At 43.9% G+C, this 17,587-nt stretch overlaps 1 protein-coding gene across 1 annotated transcript in view; it reads right to left on the bottom strand.

Annotated features, from left to right (window-relative positions):
* Positions 1-1,748: 1,748 nt before the first annotated feature.
* The window catches only part of LOC124545288 (leucine-rich repeat extensin-like protein 3), a 128,858-nt gene continuing 113,019 nt past the window's right edge, over positions 1,749-17,587 (bottom strand). Inside the window, exon 3 of the mRNA XM_047124174.1 lies at positions 1,749-3,101. Coding sequence (XP_046980130.1) covers positions 3,051-3,101 — 51 coding nt within the window. The 3' untranslated portion in view covers positions 1,749-3,050. The remainder of the gene's footprint in view (positions 3,102-17,587) is intronic.

Here is a 17,587-nt window from a genome sequence, read left to right as displayed (position 1 = left end):
CTGTAATTTAGTGGATTACTCCTACTACCTTTCTTTAATATTGGTGTGACCTGTGCAACTTTCCCATCTTTGGGTATGGATGTTTCTTCGAGCGACGAGCATACATAGATGTCATCCAATGATTTTTGACTTTGGCTTTGAGCATGCAGTACCCATAAAACCGATTTTTGAACCTCCCCCACTGCTTGCATACGTCGTTACGAGGGTGGAATATCACAGTTCACGTTTGCGACTTCTCGAGTACACTGACGTGGATTATTGTGTATCATCAAACCGCGAAAGTATTCCTGAACGTGGAGAGTCACTAATGTCAAAAAGATCCTGCTGAAAACGAGAAAACAATTTTCTTGCCGTACTCTGTCCAATGCATTATCCTCATGTACGGCGCAAATGTTTCACGCTGCCTTGCTGCTGTCACCCCTCTATTGAGTTCAAACAGAAGAAAACGTCGGATATGGTCCAATTTCTCCACTTGTCACCCCATTTTCTAGCATCCACAGTTCCACTCACTATCTCCAAATGACAAAATGACATATTTAAACTCAAACAGCTACAGTGAAATACAGATAAAAATGAAAACGATACGTAAACCCATAGTAAACTGAAAAGCAAATTGCAAAACAGAAACGCACCAACCTAATAGAACTGGTGCCTACTCATTGATACTTGTGGAAAACTTGTGAAAGTTTCTCTCAATATTTGGGGTCTTGGAGAGCTCGTGACACAGAGTTCATGCATGCGCGGAAGAAACAGAAACGCTTTTTGAATAATTGCTATGAGAGACTAACATCGTTAACAATTACTATGAGCTGACAATTGCAAATAGAAAATTTGTCGTTGTACAATTTCATCTCCCTTCCTCAATTGTACAGGGTTTGACTTTTTCGTGATTTGCAAATTTATTTTTAATTTATGGTCAAATGTACTTCCTGTCGTCACAGTCCTTAATTAACCTAAGAGAGCGAAGCGTGTGCATCATCTGTCGATGAATCGTGTAAACTTTGTTGTGTATGTTGTACTTTCACTGTCTGCGTAACGTGTTCTCTGAGGTGGAGATTCTACCAGCCCAGCATTTGCGTAAATGAGTGTAGAAAACCGCCTAAAAATTACGCTCAGGATAGCAAGTGTACCTTACCAGCCGTCGTTAACCCGCCGTAGGGATTCAATATGGGTCTCACTCACATCCTTGTCTTGAAAACTAGAGCGCTTAGTCTTAAGGTGTGAGAACAGGTCTGTGCCACTGTGCAATAATGTTTCCCAAACTGAGTTCCTCGGTGTTTCGTGGCAAGTGAATAAGTGCTCCGCGAAAAACTATTAAAAACATGACGAATTTTTCCGATATTTTCACTGTACAAAGTATTTTTTAAAAATTTTAATGTGATTTGCGTGTTATTGTCGTAACGGACTAAAAACTGAACTAATATTGAATAAAACAATTTTTTTCATTTTTAAAATTTTTTATTGTCCTTTGAAATAAATAAAGTGTTTCATCTGAACACCAGGATCATCAAAGTGTTCCCTCGGAAGAATAGTTTGGGAACCCTTGCTGTACAGTTTAATAATAATTGAAAAAAACTGATTGCCTAACGTACGTTGAAGTAAGTCTTTGTTTCGGTGTGAGGTAAAAAAAAATGTTCTTAATACTTCTACATCGTCTTCTCGAGGATAAAATCAGTTTATTGATTTCTTTGTCGATTATGATATTCACTTTCATCATTCTTACAAGTGACAGAAAGTTAGACACATTCTTTCTCGGGTTCAGACAATAGTATTTTTTGTCGTCTGTTCTTTATTTACAATTTTTAACTACAATAGTTCAGTTCTTACCTGTAAGCATCGTTAATATACCTCTGGCATCAGTTAGAATAATGCCAGACTTAACTATATGTTAACAGACACGCTTAAGAACTATCTTACAATATATCAAACTTAACATTTTAATTATACAAACAAATAACTTACGATACATACACAATCAAAGTTCACAACAATCAGATTATTTTTACCTATAATAGTAATTACGTCATCAGAGCGCAACTTAATTTTCAGTCCATGAATAATTTATGATATACAGCAGCAGTGAATATTGTGAAGAGGAAGCATGAAACGTAGTGAATGTACTTTACGCTGGTCGACTTTCAGCAGTCCTTCTTACTGTTAATGCTCTTAGAATTGTCTCTCAATACACTGTTTATTTTTGGAGGGAAGTAATACTTGTTTATCAACAGAAAGACACAGTGCGGACAAGAATAAATTGAGTGCAGGAAACTAACATACCATGAGATAGGTTTTTCGCAACTTCACCAACTCCGAAGTTGCACCACATAATTCAGTTATTAAATTTTTTCATAACATTTTCTTGGGCGAATGAGTAGCACAGCCATTACCGCAAATAAAAGGGTGTATATAGAACAGAGGTACTCCCGTACTACAATATCTTCGGGGCTAGAGCTCTTTAGAGCGTTAGGTGTCATGGGACATATATTACCCATATATACCGAGAAGAAGTATTCACACCACCAAGTCTGCTTAATACAAACAGATTCGCCCAGAAGTAATTCCCCCCCTGCTTTCCAGCCCCAACATAGCAAACAAACACAGCACTGGGTCTATTAGATACCCAACCAGAAGTAAACTCAAATTTTAAGGAGAAATACAAGATAATAAAAGTTTGTGTTGGATTAATACAGGAGAAGAAGATGTGGTGGTCGACATATGGCAATGGTGTCTGTCGTACTGACAGACTGAATTCCGAAATTAATACAATGAGTTGAATCTAGCTCCTCTGCACAGTAGATGATGATTTCAGTCGTATCTACTAATTCTATTTACAGCTCGCAGATCCGCCAGATACAAGGGAACTGCGAAACATTTTCCCTCTGCTAGACTGTGCGCTTTGTATGGAAAGTGAGGCTTTAGTGTAAAGTGGGTTTATGCCGATGGTGATGAACTCCTAGATACGGTGCCGCCTGTGCCGACGCGTCGGAGATGCCAGGTACCGGGGTGCCGACACAGGCTGTGCCAGCGAGGTTCCCTTGTCCGCTTGCGCCTTAGTAGCCCATGATGTAATCGAGGTGCTTGGCGAATCCCGTCGAAGACAACTGAAACAGAGCATTGAAGTTCTCTGTTAGCAAATATAGCAACATATAGACGTTGTACAAGTCTGGTCAACAAGAACATCTCATTACAGGAAAATGAGATACTGAACTAGTAAAACTTGTGGTATGCCTTCGATATTTGCAGCACCTTTGGACAGAGAACTGAAGAGAAGGTGGAAGATATGCTGAGAAGATCATTTTGGATTCAGGGGGGATTAGGAACAAGAGAGGTGATTCTGTCACTGAGGATTCTTATCGAAAATCAAATACAGAAAAATAAACCAACTTATATCGTCTTTGTAGATCCGGAAAAGGGATTTGATAATGTTATTTGACAAGAGACGTTCAGAGTGCTGAAGAAAGCAGATCTAAAATACAAAGACATGCGGGTGATACTCAGCTTCTAAGATAAAGAGGTGGCTGTGTTTAGGAATTTTCATCAGCAACAAGAATCGAATATTAGAAAAGGCGTGATACGGAGATGTGCTTTCTCTCTTCTCATATTCAATACTTACATCCAGGAAGCTATAGACGTAGTTCGTGAAACTACTATGGTGCAGACCAAAATTAATAGACAGAAATAGACATGTTGCATCATGCAAATGATACTACTGTGGTCACGGCGAAGAAACAAGATGTACAGAAGGTCCTCAGCGAAATGGAAAGGATTTTCAGTAGTCAGGATGGTGTGAAAATCAACAATAGAAAGACTTAAGTGATGGTATGGAGTAATGAAGAAGAGTATGAACTTTTAAGAATGAGGTTTGGAAGAGAGGAGTTAGAAGTGATAGAGAAATTTACGTATTTGGGAAGCAGGATCACAAGGGACGGTAGAAGCCGGAAAGAAATTGTGGGCATAATAAAGCAGGCCAAAGTTGCATTTAACTTGAGAATGAACTTATTCACTAGCAAGAACATCAGTTTGGAAATAAGGGAACGGATCATAAAGGCATTTGTTTGTAGTGTGACACTTGAGCAACAGGAAGACAAGAGGGAAGAGGCTAGAAGCTCTGGTGCTACAGAAGGATAATGAAGATCATCTGGAAAGACAGAGTTACAAATGAAGAGGTACTGAGAAGAGTACAGGAAACAGATCTTTGTGGAGGCACATCCAAACAAGAAGAGAGAAATTCATAGGAGAAACTTAAAGACACACCAACATCATTGGAACAATACCAGAAGGACCTATATGGAAATAATCGGCAGGGACGAACAAGGATGTCGTACCTGTGGCAGATTATGTGTGATGTAAAACGTACTACAAACGCGGAAATGAAGAGGAAGGCAGGCAGAAGAGGTGAATAGCGTACTGCTGCAAACTAACACGAAAGAGAGAGAGGTTCTGTGTTTAGTACAGACCGGAATGAAAAGAACCTAAGCAATACAAAATGAAGATTTCCCCATCTGAAAAGTTAAAAGTCATTACTATGCAATTATTCTCATTTTAATAGTGTTTTATAATTTGACTGTGTGTACTCGAAATTTAAAGGAAGTATTTTTAAAATAAAAGTGGAAGCGAAAAATAGAGTAATAATGAAATAAAAGTAAAATATGAAGGCAACGTCCACCCTACAATCACTGTCTGTCGGCGGAATTTGTGTATCTGTATAATTTTTAAACTACACTACTGGCCATTAAAATTGCTACACGAAGATGAAATGCAGATGGCAAATGGCTATTCATTGGACAAATATATTATACTAGAGCTGACATGTGATTACATTTTCACGCAATTTGGGTTCATAGATCCTGAGAAATCAGTACCCAGAACAACCACCTCTGGCCCTAATAACGGCCTTGATACGCCTGGGCATGGAGTCAAATAGAGCTTGGATGGCGTGTGCAGGTACAGCTGCCCATGCAGCTTCAACACGATACCACAGTTCATCAAGAGTAGTGACTGGCATATTGTGATGAGACAGTTGCTCGGCCACCATTGACCAGACGTTTTCAATTGATCAGAGATCTGGAGAATGTGCTGACCAGGGCAGCAGTCGAACATTTTCTGTATCCAGAAAGGCCCGTACAGGACCTCCAACATGCGGTCGTGCATTATCATGCTGAAATGTAGGGTTTCGCAGGGATCGAATGAAGGGTAGAGCCACGGGTCGTAACAAATCTGAAATGTAACTCCACTGATCAAAGTGCCGTCAGTGCGAACAAGAGGTGACCGAGACGTGTAACCAATGGCACCCTATACCATCACGCCGGGTGATACGCCACTATGGCGATGACGAATACACGCTTCCAATGTGCGTTCACCGCGATGTCGCCAAACACGGATGCGACCATCATGATACTGTAAACAGAACCTGGATTCATCCGAAAAAATGACATTTTGCCATTCGTGCACACAGGTTCGTCGTTGAGTACACCATCGCAGGCGCTCCTGTCTGTGATGGAGCGTCAAGGGTAACCGCAGCCATGGTCTCCGAGCCGATAGTCCATGCTGCTGCAAACGTCGTCGAACTGTTCGTGCAGATGGTTGTTGTGTTGCAAACGACCCTATCTGTTGACTCAGGGATCGAGACGTGGCTGCACGATCCGTCACAGCCATGCGGATAAAATGCCTGTCATCTCGTCTGCTAGTGATACGAGGCCGTTGGGATCCAGCTCGGCGTTCCGTATTACCCTCCTGAACCCACCTATTCCGTATTCTGCTAACAGTCATTGGATCTCGACCAACGCGAGCAGCAATGTCGCGATACGATAAACCGCAATCGCGATAGGCTACAATCCGACCTTTATCAAAGTCGGAAACGTGATGGTACGCATTTCTCCTCCCTACACGAGGCATCACAACAACGTTTCACCAGGCAACGCCGGTCCAATGCTGTTGTGTATGAGAAATCGGTTGGAAACTTTGCTCATGTCAGCACGTTGTAGGTGTCGCCACCGGCGCCAACCTTGTTTGAATGCTCTGATAAGCTAATCATTTGCATATCACAGCATCTTTTTCCTGTCGGTTAAATTTAGCGTCTGTAGCACGTCATCTTCGTGGTGCAGCAATTTCAATGGCCAATAGTGTAGTTGTTAACTGGCACACAGATTGGACATTGATTTTACTACTGACTCTGAATCTTGAATCTAGTTACACGGGGTTTTTGTTGAGTGAACCAATTAAAATATTTTTTAACTTTTTAATTTTCTGGAGATTGATATTGTATACGACTAACCTCCGTCACTCTTTATGGTCATTTCATCTTAATTGCAGATGTCTGATGATGGCAGATGCCGAAACGTCGTAATAAGTTAAAACATTTCATTCAGCGATCTAGACGGTTTTATTCATAAAGCATAAGCCACAAATGCGAAACAGAATCAATCATAATCTGCGGGCTGATATCACCACTAATGTCAGGTGCCAGGCTGGACAACTTGTGAGGTAGAAAGGCGGCCGTAAACAGTGAAAAACCGCGCGTCGGCAGCTGTGGTGGGGGTGGAGGTGTCGTGCGCAGCCAGCCACTCGCCGAGGACAGTCGCCGCTTATCTGCTCCGCGGCTGATTTACGCCCGTTGTTTATGCGGCTAGCGCTGGCTAGAGAATGGCCATCGCACGTATACTGTACGGGCAGGTAGGTGAGGTAGGCCGGTGGACTTTCAGATCCCTATCGCCAGCACCGCTCACCGCTTTGCTTTTGCCCGGTAATTGGTGTCGCGTGTGCGCACTTTCGCCTACCAAATCGAAAAATCTAGATGGGGGGCGGCTTTCTGTGTGGAAAAGTCGGCGCATTATCTGTCGCCACTCTTAACAGTTGTCCAAAGTACACGCAGCACAAAAAAGGGAACATCAAACAAGAGAACACAAAATAAGTAAATTAACGACTCGCTCCAGCTTCGCACAGGTGTCGCTAACGAGAACATGGCAAGTACCGTTACCCGATTTGCCAGAAACTTCACTCAGTGCAAGAGGAGTCAAAATGAGTGAACAAGTGTCTCAGATTATTTGTAGTCATGCGACTGTTCCTGAGAAACCGATAGTTGAAGTTAATGAGGCACTTTCATTTTATCTATTTGGTTTCTTTTAATTTCGCCATCCATGTCTGTAGAAGTTTTACACAAATGTATAACAGAATAAATAAATGAGAAAAATTTGAGTTCGTTCTCGGTCAAATTCCAGTTGTGTGGCTTGTTAATAATATTGGTGGCTTTGCGTACTTCTTCCCGTGAAGTGACTTCGGTCGATCAGCATGTATACCCGTTTATTCACGCAGCCTCCAAGGACGGTCTTGTATTAAATCGATTGTGACTTGCTCAGCTGGTTTATTAAGGGGAACATATCATTCCCGAATTAGTTCTTAAAGTAAACAGACAACAATGGCCCATTACATATTACACATGATTATTTTTTCCACCGGATACTGATACGGAACAAAAAAGGTCTAATGAACTGATGTCCGGAAATGCATGGTTTTCATACTAGAGACCATTTTATTCAATCATGCATTGTTACAAATGGTGGTGATGGTAAGTTACGGTGGGACCAAACTACTTAATCTGACTTAAACTTACTTACGCTAAGGACAATACACACACCCATGCCCGAGAGGGAACTCGAATCTCTGACAGGGGGGGAGCCGTGCGAACCGTGGCAAGGCACCTGAGACCTGGCGGCTGCCCCGGGCGGCGCATTGTTACAGAGACTGCGGTCTAATACGTGTTGTACCACGCAGCCATAGTTACAGTATGTGTTGAAAATGGTTTCCACGTGCTTCAATGCATGCATGTACGCGCCGTAGCATGATCTGCCTCACACGTTCATATCGACCAGGCAGCATCGAGCAGTGTCAGACCGCATGAATACGTTGCTCCAGTCTCTCCACATCTGGAATGGGCTCTGCATAAACGATACTTTACAGAGGGCCCCATAACCAGAAATCGCATTAGTTGAGGTCTGGTGAATGAGCAGGCCATGCAATTGGACCCTCTCGTCCGATTCATCAATCAGGGAAGAAACGATTGAGATACGTCCGGACGTTAACGGCAAAGTTGGGTGGAGCACCATCATGTAGCACCCACGTAACCCTTCGAATTATTAATGCAATTTCTTCCAGCAGGGGAAGCAAAGTCACCTGCAAGAAACACTGATAGTTCCGGTCTGTTAGGTGACATGGAAGGAAGACTTGTCCCAAAATACAGTCACCAATTGTCCCAGCCCACACATTCCGGCTGCACCGATGCTGATGATTCGCTGTCACCATACCATGGGGGTCCTGCATACTATCCCAAAGATGACAGTTATGAAAGTTGAAGAAACCACTCCGCGTAAAGGTGGTCTCATCTGTGAATAGGATGGCTGGCACAAATCCCAGAATTGAGGTTGTCTGGTGAAGAAACCAGTGACAAACTTGCTTCCGACATGGAAAGTCTGTCTCTAGGCTTAGCCCCTGAGCTTTTTGTAAGTGATCAGGAAAGTGACAATTGTCATGGAGAATATTCCACACCGTCTGGCTTACCCTCCACTGGCGGGACAACTGCCTGAAAATGACACGGAGATCGCCTTCTGCAGTGTGATTGAGAGCAATGTTCGTGGTCCAGTTTAGTGATAGTGGTTGGATTGCTATAGGGCATTGCCTAGTGATGTACAAGGTGTGCAGCGAAATAGTCCATGATTTCAAAAATAAACAGCTCGAAAACTAAGAGCGATAGACGAGTGCAACAAACCCCATGTTTATTGCGAAAGCTTTAAGAGTTTTATAGAGAAGTTATGCAGAAGTTTCGAAATAGTTCGAAAAGTTGCTACCAGATGGCGCTGTACTAGCAATAAGTGCTGCCTGGTGCCTATAAATAGTGCGCCCAGTTCAGAGCGATCAGTTCCACTGTTGATACCTGAAAGGAGGTTAGCGTACCGAAAGAGGAGATCAAATCGTGTATTTCATTGAACAATGTGTTTTCCTGGTACTGGAACACCACAGGCTAGAACACTGTTCTATGGCAGCAGTGCGCAGTTTTCAAATACGGTTTAATGATCTAAAAGGACCCGATACGAAAACTGTTCGCAAGCTTTTCCAAAGGACAGGCAGCGTGGCCGATGATATACGGGTAACGTTGGCCCCTGGTCAAACTGTAGCTACACCTGAAAATGTCGGCACGGTTTCTGGAATTGTTCAGAGAAATCCAAGGAAATCCGTCAGATAAATTGTAGTAGAGACTGGTTTGAAGGGTTACAGTGCACAGAAAATACTGAGACAGAACTTGCACTGTGAGTAAAGGAAACTGGCGATTTTGGGTTTCCCAAAAATCCCCATTTGCATGAAGCAAAAGCACTGTGTTCTCCAAAAGTTACTATTCGGACTGCAGTTAGCTGCACAAGCATTATTGGCCCTTTTTTCATGCGAAATACGATCAGTTTATCGCCACACAGCAAGCGTTGGAGGAACGACCAAGCACCGAGTGGATCATGGAAGATGGGACCAGGGCCCATCTCACTGGACAGGTGTTTCGCTTTCTTGATGGCTATTTCAGGAATAGTCATTGCGTTGGGTTATTGCAGATTTACCGCCACAGAGATGGACTGAGCTCCATATACCCCTTTACGACTCCTTATGACTACTTTCCGTGGGGCACATTAAACGACACTCCTCCATAACGATCCCATCAATCTGGACGAGCTTGAATCAACGATCTGTGTGGTATCTGAAGCCATTTCCGTTGAGACACTACAGGATGTGATGGCAAATTTCATTGTTCGTTAGCGCCGCCTCCATACTGTGATGGACATTTCGAAAGGATTTTGATGTGATCGTAAAGACTGCTTGCAGAGGGCGAGTTTAATTATGCACACTGATGCAGTATGAGCTACTTAGCGTGCGGCGCCATTTGATAAAGCTTTTCGAAACTTCTCCATAAAATTCTTACAGCTTTCACAATAAGCATACCGTTTGTTGTGTCTCCACCAGCAACCTCACAGAATTCAGTCTGTCACGAATAGGTTCTGTGATCAGTCTTGCTAACGCAAGGGGAGTGTTGAATGCTCTCATTGCGTGCCAAATACTGGTGGTGGCAATTTTTCCCACTATGAGGCTCTAAACCAGGTACCTCCGAGTCGAGAGCCGTCACAAAAGCGTGCGTTAGCGATCCCAGCTACGAAGGTGGGTATCATTACTAACATTTTGCCAGCACCGAGAGGTCAAGCGTTTAGGTACAGTCGCTGATAGGCAGACTCTACGACAGTGTCCAGGGTAAATTCCAACTCCTTTGCAGTATCTATGGGATGCCCGCCCGGTTGGCCGTGCGGTCTAACGCACGGCTTTCCGAGCGGGAAGGAGCGCCTGGTCCCCGGCACGAATCCGCCCGGCGGATTGTGCCGAGGTCCGGTGAACCGGCCAGTCTGTGATGGTTTTTAGGCGGGTTTCCATCTGCCTCGGCAAATGCGGGCTGGTTCCCCTTATTCCGCCTCAGTTACACTATGTCGGCGATTGCTGCGCAAACAAGTTCTCCACGTGCGCGTATACCACCATTACTCTACCACGCAAACATAAGGGGTTACACTCGTCTGGTGTGAGACGTTCCCTGGGGGGGTCCACTGGGAGCCGAACCGCACAATAACCTTGGGTTCGGTGTGGGGCGGCGGAAGGGTGAAGTGGACAGCGGTAGTCGTCGTGGGGTTGCAGACCACTGCGGCTGCGGCGGGGACAGAGCTTCTCCGTCGTTTCTAGGTCCCCAGTTAACATAACATTACATCTATGGGATAAAAATAATTATGTCATATGGCTTTGATGGCTGGGTTATAAAGAAGGCCACATAATATAGGACACTAGTGCGACACATTCTTGAGTATTGCTCGAGTAATTGGGATCTGCACCAGGTCAGATTGAAGGAAGACATCGAAGTAATTCAGAGGTGGTCTGCTATTCGAACAACATGCAAGATGCTTTGGGAACTCGAGTGGGGATCCCTGGGGGAAGACAATTTTTTTTTTTTTTTTTTTTTTTTTTTAGGGACGCTATAGAGAAAGTATAGAGAACTGGTTGTTGAAGATGATCTCAGAACGACTGTTCAGTCACCAATGTACATTTAGCTTTAGGACCACGATGGTAAAATGCGAAAAATTAGGGCCCGTATGGAGGCATATAGAGTGTCATTTTTCCATCGCTGCATTTGCGAGTGAAACACGAAAAGAAATGACTGACAGCAGTACAGAATCACACCGTTTGGTGGATTGCGGAATATGTCTATAGATGTAAGGGACCACCGAGCTTTATGCCCCCATTCGATATGCGAACCACCATCAACAGCTTCACATGCCCTCAATTTATGAGACATTTTGGATAAGTTTAGAGTTTAATCCAGGAGCTTGGACCAAAGGTTGGTGGTCATAAACTTTACGCAACCACCTCTCCTCTCCATGCCGGCCAAATATGGCAATGAAAATTTCATCCACCACCAGGATTCGAACCAGCATACCTCAGAGCCGAGCGCCATCGCATAGACGTGCGTTAGCGACCGCGGCTGCAGACGCGGGTTCACCTCTCCGCGTGAAGGCATGTGGCACTGTGGATGGTGATCCATCTGTGGGGTAGGATCGTTAACTGCAGTCGGACGTCGATGCTATTCGAGAGGAATAGGCTACGTTCTCGCAACTGGTTCTTCGTGTTATCCACATCAACAACACAAACTCGACAGTGTGCTCAACGCAGATTCCCAACTCGTAACATTTACAGTTAATACACAACACTATTGCGTCCAAAGTAAGGTAACCAGTAACATGAGAAGAAAATACATTCTGGTTTAGGTGGGTGAGGCGTCTTGCAACTTACTAAGACAACAACTCGCAGAGAACCTTTTTAGCACACTACGTGGATTTACTGAAGAATAATTTTCCACTATTCTTAACCATAGAATCTAAGATTCCTCGCTTCATTTCTCCACTGGCTACGTATACGACTAAGCCGTCACCAACTAGAAGCTTAGAGACACGATCACCTGGAAAGTGTGATGTGCTCCAAAAATCATTAGCAGAGTATCTTGTAGGTAATACTTGAGACCCATCAAACATCTCTTTAACCGCACGTATACCATGATGCGCAGCTCCTAAATTTGTTACATTGAGAGGTAAGCGAGACTAACGCCGAAACTCATCTTTGGTATCCTTTACAATCTTCCTTCATTTAACAGATATAATCACAAATCAACACAGACAACTGAATACATCCATCACCTACCACACACCAACTAAGAAACTAAGAATGTATGAGACTGTGCAGAGGCACTGTGCCATGAGAAGACCAAAGATTGTTTAGCAGTAGCGTAACTTGCTCTCTATCTGACGTGCACATCGATAACATGCAAAAATCAAAAATTACTTGACCATCTTACATATTGATAGGCTAAAGGAATATAAATTTTGAATAATATTATTTTTTTAAGAGAAGAAGTTTGAGGTAAGACTGCAGCGTTGCGCACCTAGTTAGTTTAAATTATTATTGGCAGCTAGTTAACTTTGTTCAGTTGCTCAGAGCTGAGAGAAAGACCACCCCACTTCACTGAATCATGGATTAAGATATCAACTGACGAAGTTGTTTGATTTTTTTATAAATTCTCTGTTAACATTGTACTTTTTTAAATCATTGTTCAATTTTTAAAGCATGTTATTGTTCCGAGCAGTGTTATGAGTGAAGGTCACGAGAAGCTTTACTCTGTCTTTTTGAAGACATTTTCTACTTCATTCTAAACCAGCCAGGGTAGCCAAGCGCGCTAACGTGCTGCTTCCTGGACTCCGGTAGGCGCGCCGACCCTGGATCGAATCCGCCCGGCGGATTAACGACGAGGGCTGGTGTGCCAGCCAGCCTGGATGTGGTTTTTAGGTGGTTTTCCACATCCCGCTAGGTGAATACCGGGCTGGTCCCCACGTTCCACCTTAGTTACACACGTCGCAGACATTTGAAACACGCCCGCACTGTTTCACGATTTACACTAGACGCAGGCAGTTGGGGTACACTGATTCCGTCCTGGGGGGGTACGGAGTGGCGGCGGGAAGAGCATCCAGCCATCCCTAACACTAACACTGCCAAATCCGTTGTAACCACGCCGACCCTGCGGTCGCTGGGGGACTATGGCGTAAACGAAAGAAGAAGAAAGAAGAAGTCTTCTTCATTCTAAAATCGATGTCTTGGAATTTCATTTTTAGGATAAGTTACTCTTCCCATCCCACTGTTTATCATTACGCGTTACCACATTGCACCAAGTGGAACGCAAGAGCTTGAATATTTATTTAGAAATAGAAGTCTAGCTTAGCCGCTGCATGATTGCTGTCCGCTTTTGGGCTTTCGAGGAATCTGGAACAATGGCCGGCCGGAGTGGCCGAGCGGTTCTAGGCGCTACAGTCTGGAACCGCGCGACCGCTACGGTCGCAGGTTCGAATCCTGCCTCTGGCATGGATGTGTGTGATGTCCTTAGGTTAGTTAGGTTTAAGTAGTTCTAAGTTCTAGGGGACGGATGACCTCAGAAGTTAAATCCCATAGTGCTCAGAGCCCAATCTGCAACAATGTTGTGAAGACGCAAGGTAAGTGGAACTTTTGATTAGGGCCAAAAAACTGTTTTACTTCAGCTGCGCATGTTAATATAAAGATAAGTTGTATTCAGATCAGTTACAGTTCATTTCAAATTACCTTCCGTTCAGTCACAGGTTAGCTTACGAATTTAAGTTGGCCAACAGTTCTTGAATGCATAGCTTTGATAATACGTAAGTTTCTTTTATAGAGGTAAAGTCGGACTAAATTTCATACAGAAACAAATGTAGTGTGAAGGATACATATCTTATTCCTGTATTTTATCCCTTCTACCTTCAGGTGGACATAACAGTACGAAATGTCAGCCGAATGAAATTGAGCGATGGTTGGGACACCAGATTATTACTCTAGAGAAGCGGCAACCAGATGCTCGCTCGGTCATCGTAATTTTGTTTTCCCTAGTTTCTTCAAACCGCAGTAGGTGAACGTTGGGGCGGTTCTCTTGACAAGATAATTGCAGATCCTGCCAGCGGTGACTGCAGTCACCATCACGTTGTTAACAGAAGCTGTCTCTGACCACCGTGATTTCTTTCGGAATCGAAGCACTCACAGTGTGGCATTGACACAGTGGCATGTGAAAAGCTCAATGCCTGCATTACCCTGGGGTTACACGTTCAGATGCCACTCAAATTACCGAGAGGGACAGCGGATTGGTTAGCACATTGGACACGTTTCGGTGGTTCAGATCCCCGTCCAGCCATTCAGGTTTAGAGTTCCTGTTATTTCCCGCAAATGATTCTTTATAGAGGACACCGACGATTTGCTTCTTCATCCTTCCCCAATCCGACCTTGTTCTCCATCTCTAATGATCTCGTCGTTGATGTGTCGTTACTCGCTAATCTTCCTTTCTTCCCAACGCTGATATCGAGAGTCTTGCCCATCCTACATTTACCAGCCGACGCGACAGAACGGTATGATGACGCATCAGTTGCATGATTCACCGAATAATTTCATTCGCTCTTTCTCCAAGACAGCACCTCAGATCCAACTGCACACAAATAAATAACATATGTAAGTATTATACAGGCACCCACAACATTATGTGGTGAACACTGTGTATACGACACATCACTAACACAGATAACTGTCATCGATACGTCTGATCTATAGTCTGCGCAATCATTGCACTCTTCTTAACTATTTTCAAGTCTTAAAACTTCTTTCTGGACCGCACTTCAGGAATACTCACTTTCAATAAAGGAAAGTTTTCTCTGTACGACTTGAAGGAAGGCAAATGCTCAGCCAAGATCACATTTGTAAAACCTTTATTTGCGATTACAGGTTTCAGTAAACAGACGAGCATCATCTGATCCCGGAAAAGCTAATACTAGTGCCCAATTAAAAATATAAACATACTTCACATTTGATTTAGCCAGATAGTTGTAAGACGCATTGGGAACTATTCAGTTAAGTAACATACGCAGTACATTTATAGCTCTAATTGGTCTATTGTATTAACCATTAACGAGATCAGATGATTGTAACTCTGTTTTCCGACCTGACTATCGTAAATGAAGGCTTCACAAATGCGATTTGGGCTGAGAAGTTGTCCTCCTTCAAGCTCAGTATTTACAGAACGCCCCTTGAACACAGTATGAGCAAGTCAACACAAATCCGCTCTATGCCACTAAATAACATATTCTCAAAATAGTTTTCTGTATTAAAAACCCGACTCTGGAAAGAACTAACCTGAAAATATCAGAGAAATTACACTCATTTCCACCTTCAAAAGACTTTTAATGCTCCTCTAGCTATCTAAACTGCTCTCTCTTCCACATACTTGTCTGCAGGTCACTGTAATCAACCCTTCTTGACTTTCCCTCCCCTGTGTCTACTGAGCCCTCTATAGAAACGACCTGCTCATTCTTAACGGTTACTAGCACTGCAATTTCAGTCTTCTTCCCTGACATTATTCCTTTCAGTTTATGATAATATTAATAATGTATATTATTATTATCATAATTATTATTTATGATTATTATTCACTGTTATTGTTATTTGTGTCGATGATTATAATGAACCTGGTGATAATATCTCATATATGTATAACTGTAATTGAGACTATTTTGTGACAGTAATACGAGGGTTGGAACTTAAATAGTGGCAACTGTTTATTCACAAGCGATACAAAAGAGTTACATGCTTTCACCTGTTACTGTCCTTCGAAGTAGTCACAAACGTTGTGTAGAACCCGTTTACAGCGATGTGGAAGGCGTAGTATACCGTTAGCAGAGCCTGTTGTGTTGATGGTGCGAATGGAACGGTCTACTGCCTGTCGAATCTCTGGAACAGTTCTGAAGTGAATGCGACGAAGTGGTTCCTTCATCTTCGGAATCAAATCAAAGTCACAAGGACTTAAGTCTGGAGAGTATGGTGGATGGTACAGTACTTCCCAATCCCATCGACCGAACAGAGGAGCCACAGCTTGCGCTGTATGCGCCCGCGCATTGTCGTGCAAAATGGTGGGTGGGTTGCGGAGAAAGTGTCCCCGCTTCATTCGCAAAGTAGGTCGTAGGTGATGCTCCAAAAAGGAAAAGTAATACTTTACATTGACGGTCTTCCGTGGAGGAACGTAATGCGTTAGGATAACACCATTACAGTCCTACACCATAACTTTAGACAGCTCCATTCGCACCATCAACAGAACGGGCTCTGCTAACGGTATACTACGCCTTCCACATCACTGGCAACGGGTTCTACACAGCGCTAGTGACTACTTTGAAGGACAGTAACAGGTTCAAACATGTAACTCTTTTGTATCGGTTTTGAATAAATAGTTGCTACTATTTAAGTTCCAACCCTCGTACGTACAGTTAGCTTTCCGCTGTAAGAGAGGACCTGAAGGCAGCCGCGCGGGATTAGCCGAGCGGTCTCAGGCGCTGCAGTCGTGGACTGTGCGGCTGGTCCCGGCGGAGGTTTGAGTCCTCCCTCGGGCGTGGGTGTGTGTATTTGTCCTTAGGATAATTTAGGTTAAGTAGTGTGTAAGCTTAGGGACTGACGACCTTGGCAGTTAAGTCCCATAAGATTTCACACATATTTGAACATTTTTGAACCTGAAGAGACTAATCTGATCATGGTTCATCTTCTTCTTTGTCCCGTTTGTCTATGCAGTCAGCTTTGTTTCGTCGCGTGGACCTCTGTTAGTGCTAGGTGGTGGCCGGAAGCTTTTCCTGGCGCCACCACTGCCTCGGGAATGGAATTAATCTGCCCCATATGTCTGTGCCCCATCTGTGTGTCGAGTAAACCTCATGTTTAAGTGTGAGCATGTTTTCGAAATGTTAGCGTACCCTGGATCTGAGGCAGGGCGTGGGTACCAGCCCGGTATTTACCTTCTTGCGGTGGAGACCGCCTAAAAATCACATCCAGGCGAACTGGCTCCCCGTTAATCCACCGGGTGGGATCGATCCGGGGCAGTTGCGCCTCCTTGTGTCCCGAAAGCGGAAGTTTTTTCTTTTTTTTTCATTTGGGCTGGGCGGACATCATATGACACCCCTTCAAGTTCATCGTTGAATACTTCACTCAGTTTTTTTATTTCAGGGGGCAGCCAGCCATGGAACCGAACACGCTGAACTACCGTTCTGACAACGCTCTCGGCTATCCGGACGGTGTAATCTCGTAAGGCCAAGTAAAAAAGTAACGCAATATGCATGTTGCCTATTCATAGTGCAGCATGGAAGCTTTGTGCCGACCATTCCCTGGCTTAGAGACCGCCGATTGCGTATGCAGGAAGTATTTCATTCGTGATACTGAAAGTGTTTCACGCAGCAGAAAAAAACCCTCACGGAAAGTGAATACACGCCCTATGGGCGTCCGAGATTGTCCAGGATGACGAATAGGCGGCTTTCTCGCCCAGTTTTGTGTCCGAGCGGCGAGGAAACGCCGTGTCAGCCCGGCCCCTGACGTCATACAAAGGCTCCGGTGTGAGAGCGTTGCCACACGCGCTGTGTTCGCCCGGCGCCCTTTGCGGCGACTGTATAAG

The sequence above is a fragment of the Schistocerca americana genome, chromosome 8 (genome assembly GCF_021461395.2).
Source record: "Schistocerca americana isolate TAMUIC-IGC-003095 chromosome 8, iqSchAmer2.1, whole genome shotgun sequence".
NCBI lineage: Eukaryota > Metazoa > Arthropoda > Insecta > Orthoptera > Acrididae > Schistocerca > Schistocerca americana.
Note: the sequence above shows the minus strand (reverse complement) of the source record. Positions and strands in the feature narration are given on the sequence as shown.